Source organism: Chinchilla lanigera, unplaced genomic scaffold, assembly GCF_000276665.1.
Source record: "Chinchilla lanigera isolate Chin_1 unplaced genomic scaffold, ChiLan1.0 scaffold00079, whole genome shotgun sequence".
NCBI lineage: Eukaryota > Metazoa > Chordata > Mammalia > Rodentia > Chinchillidae > Chinchilla > Chinchilla lanigera.
Genome location: NW_004955480.1, coordinates 3,388,686 through 3,402,485, shown reverse-complemented (window position 1 = coordinate 3,402,485; position 13,800 = coordinate 3,388,686). Strand labels below are relative to the sequence as shown.

The 13,800-nt window shown below is 37.4% G+C and overlaps 1 protein-coding gene across 4 annotated transcripts in view; it reads right to left on the bottom strand.

The window, feature by feature from the left end:
• Kcnip4 (Kv channel interacting protein 4) overlaps positions 1-13,800 on the bottom strand; it is a 1,107,708-nt gene that overhangs the window by 508,596 nt on the left and 585,312 nt on the right. The window contains exon 1 of one of the 4 annotated variants that reach the window (XM_005402470.2): positions 5,921-6,161. The exons of the other annotated variants lie outside the window; for them this stretch is intronic. Within the exon in view, the coding sequence (XP_005402527.1) occupies positions 5,921-6,020 (100 nt within the window). The 5' untranslated portion in view covers positions 6,021-6,161. Of the gene's footprint in view, positions 1-5,920; positions 6,162-13,800 lie in introns of those variants that run through there. 4 annotated transcript variants of the gene reach the window in all.

Genomic DNA, 13,800 nt, shown 5'->3' with positions numbered 1-13,800 from the left:
GGATGGGGTAATTTCTAAACGATCTTTCATTCTGTAAAACTATGATAAGCCTGAGCATCAACTGTATTAATTACAGATGTAATTTCTGATTTTCTTTTTCTTCTTCTATTTTGACTCATTATTATAGCTATGATTTACCAATGCTTTTACACAGAATAGAAGCAAAAAATTCAAATTAAAAAAAGACTTTCCACAAAGTATAGGAATATTCTGTAGAAAAAGGTTACATTGCACATGCTTTCTGTTTGACAAAGTGTGTCTTATCTTTTTCTGGATTATTTGCATCCAGTAGCCATAATGACTGCCATTTGAATCAGTGCCATTATAAAAATATTGAAAATGCTCTAGATTTCTTCACTTATTACTTTGTGAGTTTAAGCAAGTTACTACTCTTCCCCAACCTCCAGTTTATCCGACTGCAAAATAGAAGCAATCCCTGTAGTCTCTCATGCTTGATGTGATAATTCCAAGAATGGCATGTGCAACACTTATTTCACCTTGGTTGTGCTATACAGATTCTCAGCTAAGATCTCCATGATTTCCTCTCACTCTGTTCCTGATAAATAGAACTATCCATGTTCCTTCTTATTTTAAACTTGCTGATGAAGATGAGAACAACTATTTTCTGTTGGTAGCTGCTCTGATTGAGCCTTAAATTCCAAATGAGACTTGTATTATTCTCCAACTCAATTTTGTCTGTACTTACTTGAAAATTCTGCTACAACATGGATCATCTCAGTGCATTTGCTCATGTTCCAATTCACCTACTCCAGATAACTCAGACACTTTTATAAATAATCCTCCTCTTGGATTAAAGGTCTTGCCTTCTCACATGCTATCTTATGTTAGTTTATTCCTTTATCCAAAATCACCAGCCCTTCTTTGTCTATTTTCAGCAACTCCACTTATCAACCAAAAACAAACCAGATAGACACTGGTCTCAGTCTGAGAATGGACATTTACACTTACTTTCTTGTCCATTTTTACCTCAGAGTTTAATATAATTTTGTGTACTTTGAACATATGGGATTTATAATACTCTTCATTCTGAATTTAGATGAGTGTTTCACATGGTTCAGAAAGGCTTGCAGAAGGGTAACACTTTCTTCCCTTCACCAAATTGTTGGTCGCTGTCACCATGTGGTAATGTCAATGAAACTGAAATTATGAAATAGGATAGGGAGTGGGATGTCCTCAATTTGAATTTCACTTTTATGACTTCAGTGCTGGGGAACCTTGAACCAGGTCTCTAACGTGTATATCAGACTAAGTTTTCTCATGTCTAAAGTATTAGTTTCTAATTTAGAGGACAGTGGTGAAGATAAAATATACTATAGTATATGATACAATACTATTTATATGCCTATACTATCAATATGTCTATGTTATACAATATTATGTTATTCTACACTTTCTACACTGAGTTTGACACTTACCTCGTACATATATAATCTTCAGTAAAGCAAGAAATTACCAATAATTATTTTATTGTATGGCACAAAAAGAACAAGGGAGTTCGGGTCATGGTCTAACATCACATGACTATTCAGAAGCAATGCCGTGATTAGAATCTAAGCAAAACAACTCCGGATCCTCCAGGTATAATCTCTGAGGATGCAGAATCCTTTCCTTCAAGAACTAATATTCTTGAAACACAGGAGGAATTTCCTGTGAGATGCTTCAAACAATTCAAAAGTGAAGCTATTTCCTTAACTCCATCCCTACAGGAAGTGCAATGCAGTGTAAGTTTTCTAATATTGCTGTAGGTTACTTTTACCCTTTAAAACATTACAATTTAACACTTCAAATACACATCAGCTTTGGCATCTCATTGTATTTAGGGAAACAAGATGCTACAAAGATTTTAAAAATATTTCACCAGATCAATTTCAGTTACATTATTTCAGATCTTGTGGTCTCCAGGAAGCATCATGGCCTGGACACACAGTAGGTATTGTTTAGGTCCGACTTATGGAAAAGTCATGGATCTCACACTTCTGTCAACGGCATGAAAGAACTAAAATTTTGAGTTCTAAAAGATCTTTTCCTATATGGCTAATCCCTTGTTTAGATCTCTTGAGGAACTTTGTATTATAGTATACTAAGTATCTGCTAAATGAATGAGCTGAATAAATGAAAAGAAGTATCATTTTGATTTTTTTATTTTTAAAATTTATTTTCAAGTATCATTTTTAAATTACGTATAGATTTTCAACACTTTTTTATAGAAGAAAATTAACAATAGTTATTTTTTCAAATCACTTCATACTTTTTTAAAAACTGTGCTTTCAACTTGGGTTGACAGAAAGATGATTCTTTATTCAGTAGCTACTACAATGTAATTTGATATATATTTGGATGAAAAGTAGATGTTTTAATAGCCCAGTGTTGCATGGAGATATAAAGAAATAGCTTCACCATTAAAATTTTGATTTAATTTCTCTCTAGGTTATGCTAACAGAAAGCCATTTTCATTTTATAGTTGGAAAAGAGGCAATTTGTTGTTGTGAAGTTTTAGGCATGTTCCTATCTGTCACAGCTCTGGAGCATCCTAAACTACTCAATAAGTAGAAAGAGCCCATGAATTCAAAACATTGGCCACTGACATATCATATAATCCTCAAAACTTTGATCAAGCTCCCTTCATTCTGATGTGATACTAAAATTAGTTTTCTTTAAAAAATCTTACTAAATTTTAACTAAATTACAAAAAATAAAACTTATAGATGATAACATGATGTACTTCTCTGTTACTGGAACTCTGTAGAAAGTTTTGAGCAACTATATTAGAATGCCTGAAATAACAACCCCAAAGATCAAATTTTAGAGCTAAACAAAGGGGCACATCTCTATTCTCTTGAAATAAAATGAACATTGCCTGGAGTTCAGCTGAATTAACCCACCATAGAAGAGAAGGTTTAGTCTGTTTCCCTCATATCTATTCTAAAGTAGGCCATTGATAGCTATGTCATAAGAAAGAATTTGTGCTCCATAAATTATCAAATTTTAATTTCCTGGTAGACTCATAGAATTTATGAAGTGGAAAGTTCCACGAAGATCATCCATTATAGACTTTTGTTTTCATTTTAGACAACTAAATAGGGAAAGGGACTTACACAAGTTTAGAAAGCAAGCATGGCAGAGCAGGCACAGCATTTGTACTCCAACTGTTCATTTATTTTCTCTAGTGAAACAATGTCTAAGTATAAAGCTTTTAGCTTTAGAAATATATGGCACGGATATATGTATATTAGTATTCATGCATAGATACATAGACTGAAACGGAACTCAGGTTATCCAAGATCCCAGTCCTGAGTTCAAGAATGGGAACTCAAAGCACTCATATATAAGCAAATACAAATAACTCACACTTTCACATTACCAATTTATTTTAAAATACACTTCTTCTACACATAATAAAAACAAGACAATAACTTCATACTGTAAATATTTATATTCCCTTCAGAACATACCATGATGTGTGCATAATATTATGGGAAAATACACTCTGAATGATGCTTACACTGTTAAACAGACATGAGTTAACTTGATAGGAACTCATCACTTAAGAAATATATCCAAAATCATCATCATAAGGCTTTGACATAGGATAAAGCTTTTCTATGTAATACTCAAACTTCCGGTCAAGGTCACTAGATCACAGAGAAATAAAAAAAGTGAAAGAAATCATTATCTCTCCAAGTTAGTTATGTAAAATAGTGAGAAAGAAACTTCTAAGTGAAAATACATCTGACTACCATGAGAACGAGTGTTCATTTTCCTTAAGAAAATTTCAGAATTATCTATAAAGATGTGATTTTGATCTTAAAAATTAAGATCAGAATGTTAAGATTAAAATGTTTATCCTTTTCATCAATTAAAATCACTTTAAAATGTGCACATTAACTACGTACAATTAGATATACCCATCTATTCATTTATACCTCGAGCAAGTAAGGAATGCAACTGAGTTAAATCTTGTTTTGAAGTTTTCTGCCTCTCAATTTCACTTTAAGATAAGTTTTATACAGACTTCAAAATTAAAAGGCACTGTTGCTTTTTGTGTTTACCAACTTTTACACATAAAGGGTAATTCCTCCTGGATGTGGTTATGAACACTGTACTATTTAAAATACATCCTTGAACAACACTGGAAATAAAGTATAGATCTGAAGTTCATGAGAGAATATATTTTCTTTATAGAATGAGTACAACATTGGCCTCTAAAATGCTAATATTGTAAAATAATAAAATACACAAAAGAAACCATTTATACAAATTGATACAGTTTTAAATACAGGTAAGAAGGCCATGTAAAAATAATTTCACGAAGGTTGGCAGCCCCTCCGTGAAAGCAACACACGTGTTTTCATTTGGGAGAGTGAGTATTTATCCTCCTGAAACAAACAAGAGCAATGCTAGAGTAGGTAGCATCGCAAAATCCAGAGCAAAGGCTCCAACATAAGAGTTTAAAGAAGGACAACACATTTTCCATGAAATAATGAAATAAAATAACACAAGTCTCACAACAGAGCGAGAAATTCTGACAGTGTTCTAAACAGCTGGAAGTCTCAAAGAGAATAAAACACAGCGCATTAAAATAGGAGGTCCTAATCACATTGGTCAGCTAAAACAACACACACTCACACAGAGAAGCCAAACTAAGTTTCTGGTTTCAAACAACATACAGGATAAAGTGAATTTTAAAGAGTAGTGGCCATTTACATAATTTAGGATTTATCACCTTTTTAGGACTACAAAGCAAATGTTTCCCTCAGAGAGCTGCAAAATGCATTCTGCAAACTTCCTTTCAAATCCCTTTCACAAACTGCCTCCCAACACCACCTTCCCCCTCCTCCCAAGGAGTTGTAAATGTAGGTTTCTGGCAACCTACATCAGAATGACACACTTACTTCAATTTCATATTTGCTATTTGTAAGAACAATTTCATTATGTCACATTGTGGCAGCCATTCTCTAGAGAACTGGCTGGGTTAGTTGTGGATGTAAATACATTGCTGATGTATTTTATGATGTTTACTCCTAAAGAATATCAAAACATAACTACGTCAAACATCATCTAGAGATGCTTGGAAAAATTGCACTGCCAACTTTAGAGAAACAGTGCCTGGCTGAATGCAAACATACTCTCATAGCTGTTTTGAGTAGTAAATAAAATTATCTAAATTCATTCCGATTCTCAGAAAAACATTACTTCAGGAAAGGATACAAGCAAGTACACACCTTATATTTTAAAAAGACTATTATCAAGAACAGGAGAATGAGCCTCTAATGAACATAAATAATAACATCTCTAAAACAATTAGGTATTTGGAATCTACATTAAACTCTACCTGCCATATGAGTTGGAGATTTTTAACTTTAGACTCTGAAAGAACGGAAAATAGGCAATGGTATAAACACTTCTAGAGACCTGATAAAAAGCTTGTCATTCTTGGGCTCCAGCCTTAAACCTTGAGAAACTAAATGTATATGCATTGCTCTTTGAAAAATGCATTTACACAGCAAGAAATGAGTGCACCTCGTAACAGACTCAAATAAAAATTGCTGATTAAATAAAAAGGGGATATTAGAAACAGACATCTAACATCAATATTTACACTAAATGGTCTCCAGATAAGCAGACATATCTATTGTAAACACTTCATTTCCTCAGTTTTGCTTCTGACACTTTGATTCCAAGTGTTTCCACAGTTTTAATGTTCTTTTGCTGTGAAAACATTACTGAAACTTGAACAAAGTTTATTTTATTCTTTCCTACCCTGAAAAAACTGTCTCTGTATGTCTACCCCCGAGTTACCTTTCTCTGAGCTCATTTCAGGTGCCCCTTACATTCATTAAAGAAAAATTTTATTGCACAACAGAGAATTGTTAGAAGTCGCTAAAAAGCACTCCCTTACCTTCTAAACCTGCTTCAATCAGCCCAAACTGTTCCAATAATTTAACAAAAAGCACAATGACGATCAGAACTGCTATCATTTCAAGCCCTTCCAAGTTCATGGTCAGCTAGGTCATGGTCCGACCACAGCCACTGAGAAGTGTTGCTCTGCCTGGCTTTCTTTGTAAAGCCATTAAACTACATTAAGAAGGCTACTGCTGGCGAAAGGGAGGAGGAAGAGAGAGAGAGAGAGAGAGAAAGAGAGAGAGGGAGAGAGAAGAGAGAGAGAGAGAGGGAGAGAGAAGAGAGACAGGGAGAGAGAAGAGAGACAGGGAGAGAGAAGAGAGTGGCGAGAGGACAGAGGGGGAGAGAGAGAGAGAGAGAGAGAGAGAGAGAGAGAGAGAGAGAGAGAGAGAAAGAAGAGAGAGGGAGAAGAGAGAGCAGAGAGAGACAGAACAGAGCCTGAGAGCCAATGCATTTATCCTGTCCGCTGTAGCAGAGACCAGAAGTGGCAGTTGGATTGTCAGGGCTGTCAAAATCCTCAGCATCCTCGTTGTCACTCTTACACAGAGAGGGCCACGCATGAAGCAGCGCGCAGATCACCCGAAGCCCGGAGGTCACCAGGAGCGTCCCGAGGACACATGAGGCGCGGCCACGGCTGGGCCCGGGACTCCGCGCGCGGCCGCTGCCATGGCTTCGCGGGGCCGTCAGTTGCCTTGGCAACGCGGAAACTAACCCCGGGCAGGATTCGCTGAAGATGAGGACCCGCGCTCCGCCAGCTTCAAACACCGGGACAAACTGGAAACGCCCTGGGCAGAGCTGAGGTTTGCTTTCTGCTCTTTCAGAAACCTCCTTTACTAGTTAGGAAATCAGGAGAGAAACGACGCTTCAGGAAGCCCTTCATTGTGACTTTCTTCTTTCTGATGCTCAAGTCTTGCACCAATATTCTGGTTCGAATAGTATTATACTGTTCCAAAGCAAATATATATTCTCAGTATTTACCTAATACTTTAGTTTCTCAGTTGCCTTCTCATATTTTTGCTCCATACCAATCAGTACACTAGCACAGGTTCACTTTTCAGTGCATTTCTCATATGCTATTTCTTACAAGAATATTTGATTTCAGTAAATTAAGAGCCAGGAAAAAGTCTGAGGGGAAAATAAAAACCTGTTTGCATAACTGTCTTTGTCTTGCATAACTTTTTTTCCTCCTCGCTAACACTACCCACCAGTTACTAGCAGTATCCTAGGTCAGACTTACGGTGAAATATTAGACTGAAAACCGAACAATGGACAATAGTAGAACAGCAACAGCAACGGAACACACACAAGAGCTGAAAAAAGCATCTCACAAAGCCAGTTCCGTTCTCCTGTTTCACAAATGAGCACGTGAGGATCAAAGACAGCAAAGGAGACCAGGCAAAGGCAGAACAGCATGGATGGAGGTGGCCTGAACTTGGGGTTGGATTTGTGGCAGTGTAATGGCTCAGAATGCAGACTCGAGGACCAGACTGCCCAGACTCAAGTCGAGGGCCTCTTCCTGGCTGTGCGCTCCTCAGCGTATTACTTTGTATCTCCGTGTCTGAACGTCCTTATGAAATGGGGCATGTGACTAACACCAAGATACTGGGACTATTCTGGAAAGTAGTGAATGATGCTTTCAGGACAGAGAAAGCTGTCTCCATCACTACTAACTCTTATTTTTATCAAAGTATCTGCATGCTTTATTCATATTTTGTAACGTTGCCAGACTCATTTAATTTGAAATTCAGCCTCATCTTATCATTCTCTTAATCAAAACCCTTCCAGGACTTCCTTCTACCTACTGAATAAAGTTCAAGTCCCTCTGCAAAGACTCCCGGTCTCCTTGTGGCCCGTTATCAGCTCGGGAACTGTATGTCAGTGGTTCTACTTCTGTCTACACAATCTACCTAATACCTCAGCTCCTTTTCCCAAGCTCCTGTGCCCCTCTGTCTCCGAGGGTTTGCTTCAATCATATTATCTTTCTGGAAGAAAAAAAGCACACATACACTTTCCATACCATGTCAACCTGTCAACTTCCTAAAACTGTTTCATGAAAATTCTCCAAGCAGTATTGGGTTGAATATCTCCCTTTCTTATATTTTGGTAGTACTTTTCACCTGGGTATACGCCCTCTCCACTGAAAAGTGAGCTTTGAGAAGGCAGAAATCATGCTTTCTATGCCTACCTTGATGCCTACCCCTATGTGTGCATAGGGGGTGCTTCACATGTTGTAGATGTATGTTATAGATATTTATTGGATAATGGTCACCATTGATTAGGCAAATATCACATGCCTGATGCTGAGTATACATTGCTTCTCCTATCTGCTGTTATTGTAGGTACAATTAGACATGATTTACAGAGAAAATGCTAAGTCTCAAAGAGTTTAAGAAACAGGGCTTAGATCTTACTGCCGACTAATGGTGCTAACACATACTGCTGGCTAATGGTGATAACATGATTCAAACTCCAGTTTGTTTAAATGGAAGCCCATTATTTCTTGTCATTATTGCACACAGCTTTAAGTGAATTAGAAAGCCAAACATTGGCGCAGGTACTCATTAGCACAAGATGAAGGTGCAAACACTGATGATCCTTCCAAACTGTTTTGTGACATTGTAATTAATCTGTTCACCCCAGCAACTTTGAAACATGAAATGTTTCCAAACTGGGAGTTAATTGAATTGATGGAGTTTGTCTCCTGCTCAGTCACAGGATTATCACTACTTGAACACATATCATCTGTGCTATTCACAAAGCCATTTGTCTTTCTCCTAGGAGGAACTCCATAAGGCTCTTCAGCTCGCTTCATAAACCCGTATCACTGGTTAGGTCCTGAGCATTCTCCTGTAAGGTTGATGTCTTTGGGCTACGGAATGTAGTAGGCAGGGTGGTAGAGCAAAGCATGAGAGTATTTTTTTTTTCTCAGTCTTAATGTCACAGTAAAGGGTTCTCTTAGTGCTTAGTTGCTCCTCTGAGAACCTGCAAGTTTCCTGTCCCTCTATTCTACACTATCTCAGACATCTACTCTTCTCGTTTTATCTATTATAATGTTTATCCTCATATGCCCCTGTGAATAAGTGACTTTATTCGGGTCTTGACTCGCAAATTCCCAACACAGGGGAGCCCTAGGAAACCACACTACATATAACAGCACCCTTTTCTTTTTCCAACACTAGAGTCACCACCCTGTGTTATTTTCCTTGAAAGCATTGTCACCAACAGGCATGCATATGGGCTTACTTATCTGTCAGATCTCTCCTTTTGCTAGAATATGAACCAGAAGATAGTGAACCTTTTAGAACTTTCGATAATAAAAACAGATTATTGTGGCACACATGCCATAGGTTTGCCACCACTGAACAAACTGTTCACTAAAAGGCCAGAGAAATTTGTTCATCTTTTTGATTGTGGTACTCTCAAATAGAGAATAGTTAAGGGGCAGTGGGTGTAGCTCATTCATAGAGTTTTTGCCTAGTGTGTGTCAGTCCCTGCCTTCCACCCCAAGTCTTAAATAAATAAATAAGAAAGAAAGAAAGAAAGAAGAAAGAAAGAAAGAAAGAAAGAAAGAAAGAAAGAAAGAAAGAAAGAAAGAAAGAAAGAAAGAAAGAAAAAAGTAGTGCCTGGCACCTAAGAGGAAGCAACTATTTGTTGAATGACTATTCTCTCTGACATCTCTTCCTAAAAGCAACTTGCTCTCTCTGTGACCTGGCAGAATCCAAACCCATTACTTAAAGCACAGAGGATGCCCGCGGACCTTGTGAGGATTTTTCACATTCTTTGAAGAGGTCCCCTTCCAAAGCAATTTCTATGGCCTCCTTTGGAGGTGAGTCAGGAGGACTGCATACTGGAACATGTTGGCTGTCTATCTATCTGTCTGTCTATCTATCTACCTATCTATCTATCAATCTATCACTATCATCCATCCATTTATCTTAGCTCCAAGTCATAGCTTGAAATCAAAGTATGCATTAGTCCAGTATCTTTTCTTCCTATAGAGACACACATTTCCTAAGCGATCAACAGATGGAGGAGATCCTAATGATGACCAGATCGTGAATTTCATTCAAGTTACTTAAACTCTCTCAACCTCAGTTTGCTAATCCTTAGAACAGAGCCAATATACCTCCCTCAGAGGGTTGTTACAAGCACCAGGTGCAATTATATTTACAACTGACAATCTCCACAAGCACACATTTTGCTAACCAGTGGACTGAGCACATGTACCACCCCATTACTAGAATCTTTCTTTGTGGATGACAACAATTTTCTTTCTCATCTTACAGTGAGTAGAAGAATCTTGACAAGACAAAGAATCATTCCATGTCCCCAAATCAAAAGTTGGTAAATACTATTTGATGGTTTATGCATGGCCAGCTATACCTAAAGTACTTAGTAAAACAAAAATCAGGATATGGAACCAATACTTTCCTGTGACTTCTAAAAACATTGTTTGCTTTTGCTGAAGTGATCAAATTTTTAGATATGTGAGAAAGTTCTGTGCCTGTGCCTTATGGTGAGTGGTAGATAAAGGTTAAGTGTGAGGTGATAATGAAAAAAATGGATATTGTTAGGCAGACTAAAATTCTACATGATACTTGGGACGCTGAGGCAGAAGGAGTGCTTGAGCTCAACAGTTTGAGGCCAGCCTAGGCAACATAACAAGAACTTAGCTCAAAAGAAATATATATATATATATATATCATGTGAGATGTATTCTCAACAAACTAGAAACAATATTACGGACTCAAGTTTTACTATTTAAAGGAGATCTCACAAAGCAGCTCTTCTGCTTAGAAGCAGTTCTTCTGCTTAGGTTCACTCAGCTACATGGAGGTTATCCTTTGCCTGTCTCCAGAAAAATGAACACACTTAATTAGCAACCTTCTTACTCTTGTACTTCAGAGCAGATCCCTAAAGTATAGTTTATTCAAAATCACCAGTTACTGGCAGTAATGGACCTATTTCTGCTTCATTTTCAGTGAGATGGATTTGGGAAGGACACAATGTTTCTTCCCCAAAATGAGATATAAATCTGGCCTTTGATGAACTGATGCAAGGAACAAAGGGATTCTGGTTAGTTGTGTCCTTCTGATTCTAGGTTTTTAATGATAATCAAAAGCAGAGGAGATGGGACAAATGTTTTATTCTTGTCTCACAGCCCTAATTAATTGGCCTGAGCAAAACTAAGCTTTGCTTAGTTTCACTGTCCATTGTTTATTCACTTGTTAAATCTGTGGTTTAGGTACTGCACAAGACAATATGATCCCAAAAATTCTCTTTCCAGCCTTGCTGGAGATTGGAATGTACTGAAGTTTAGCACACACTAAGTAATGCATTAGGGTATCACTAACTGACAGAGTAATGTACTAAGTACTTTATATGGGTTCTCTCACTGCAAACTCGCAGAAACCCAGGAGGTAAGGTCCTACTATTTTACAGGGGGAAATAAAAGGGGAAACTTAAGAGCACAGGGCTTAGTGCATTGCACCGAGAAAACTCCAGTCCAAGATTCACACAGATCTGGCCTCAGGGATCATGATTAGATGGTGCTTGAGATGCAATTGCAAACAACTGCAATCCAAGGCAATGTCTAGTAAAAATCCATAAGGAAGTAGAGAAAGTACCTTGAGAGCGGGGATAGCCCAGCTTAGGCTTTAAAGGCAGTGTGAGGGAGAGTGATAGACTCAAGGTCAGGCTTACAGAGGTTGCACTGGGTTTTATGTAGATGTGAGACAGTATTTGTTAACTTGTTTCACAGCTAGGGAAATCTACGTTAAGTGGACGGCAGAGAAGAAACTAATCCTGCCAGTCAATTGACTCAGAGCCTGAGAAATCATAAAAATCAGCCAAATTCCATGTCTAGGTGCTCCTATCAAGTTTCTTGTTTTTCCAGGCATTGCCTGTTCTAACTTACAAACTGAGCATCAGTGGTCTGCCTCTGACACATGGTCTTCCTTTGGGAATGACTTGATCCAAGAGAAGCCTGGCTATAGTTTATGGGTGAGAAACAGAAAGTACATTGGCCCTTCAAAATAAACTAAAATAAAACAGAAAACATCAAATGAGAAACTTATTTCAGTAATATTGTGAAGAGACAGTGATTTATGTTTATGAATGAGATAGTGTAATACATAGTGCAATGGATGCTTGTGTTCAAAATCCCATTCTGCTACTTTGAACTTTGGAACTCTGAGCAAATCTTTGAGATGATTCATGCAAAACACTCAGAATAGACACCATCATATAAATGCTCAATAAACAGCAATTGTTACTGTTGGTATTTATTGAACCTTCACTGGACGCTAAATGCTGCTCTAATTGGTTGATATCAATTATCTCCATATATTCATACAACTCAGTGAGTCAAACATTGCTTCTATTCCCAGTTGAAAAGTGGCTAAGAAGTAGAGCATTTTCAATTGAGCTGGGATTCTTAAGAAAACACATTTTTCGGACACACTCATTAGTTTATCACCATCTTTGACAAAGTAAAGTAGAAGAATTTATAAATTTATATCAGAAAGAAATCAAATTGTTCTCATGAAAAAGTAGAAATCCAAGTATCCCTATTGTGAGGAAAAAGAAAGTTAAAAACATGGAAATAAATCTTATGAGTGTTGGTGTTTGAGAAATTTTTAATCAATTTCCATTCTGGAATTGCCCAGAGGGTGAAGAGAGAATGAGATGCATTACAGTCCATATTCCACAACCAAACAAACCCTCAGTCGTGAGGAAGCACTGACACTACAGCAAGATTACAACAGATGACACTGCAATGAAGACGAGTAACTGAGGCGAGCTGCAGTGTGAGTATAGGAGGTGACATAGAGGAAGAATAGGCAATGACTCAGAAACACACGGAAGCTGTAGTTTATTGCACCCTTACAAGAGTGAAAATACATGGGATGCATGGAAATAGTAGCAACAGTATCTGGCATTGACAACAGAGAAGATAGAATTAACCAGATAGATAGATAGCTAATAGATATAGAGATAGAGATAGAGTAGATAGAGATAGATAGAAATAGAGATAAAGATAGAGATAGAGAAATAAAATCTCTACTGGTTACGCACAAACATTTGTGTGCATTTGAATTACTTTGTATTCTTTCTAAAACTGAATCCTCAAACCTGCCCACCTGATTTAGTTGGTCTTAGTAGAGTCCATAAATCTCAATTTTTATCAAACATTCCAGTGCATTATAACACAGAATTCCTTTGGTCCACACTGTGAGAAACACTGCATTAATCTTCTCACATAACTCACCAACGTAAGTAACACAGCCTCCAGGAAGACCCTCCCCCAGCTTATCAAAAACTAGCTCAGAGTTACACATTTACTTTGGCAACATGGTTAATAATAAATGGGAAAAGAAAAAAATGATGAGAAAAAAAGGGAAAAATGGAAACAAAGCTTTTGTAAAAAGGGAAGGGAAGAGAGGTTGAAGGGAGGGTGAGGGAATGGGGAAAACAAGAATCACATTACATCATGCTCAGGTACAAATTCCCTATAATGAATTTGATCATTATGTACACCTAAAATGTACCAATAAACTTATTTTAAAAAAAAGAATAAAGGGGGCTTTCATGAGTTTCTCAAGCTTTTCTAAGTAAGGAATATTTAAATGGTTTGTAAAAGGAAACAAGTTTTCATTGTCTTTTGTTAAGAAATTTTTTGATGATTCATCCGCTGGATTCATGACAGCTTTCTGTCACAAGTAAGCTTGAAATACAAATGTGAATGAATGTAGAGAGCTGTAAACCATTCCATACTTCTGCACTGCTACAGCTCCCCTCTTGACCTGCCCCTGGGGCACTCTTCTTTCAGCATCCAATACAGTCTCTTAGGTAGGACAACAGTAATGTGCAGCCACC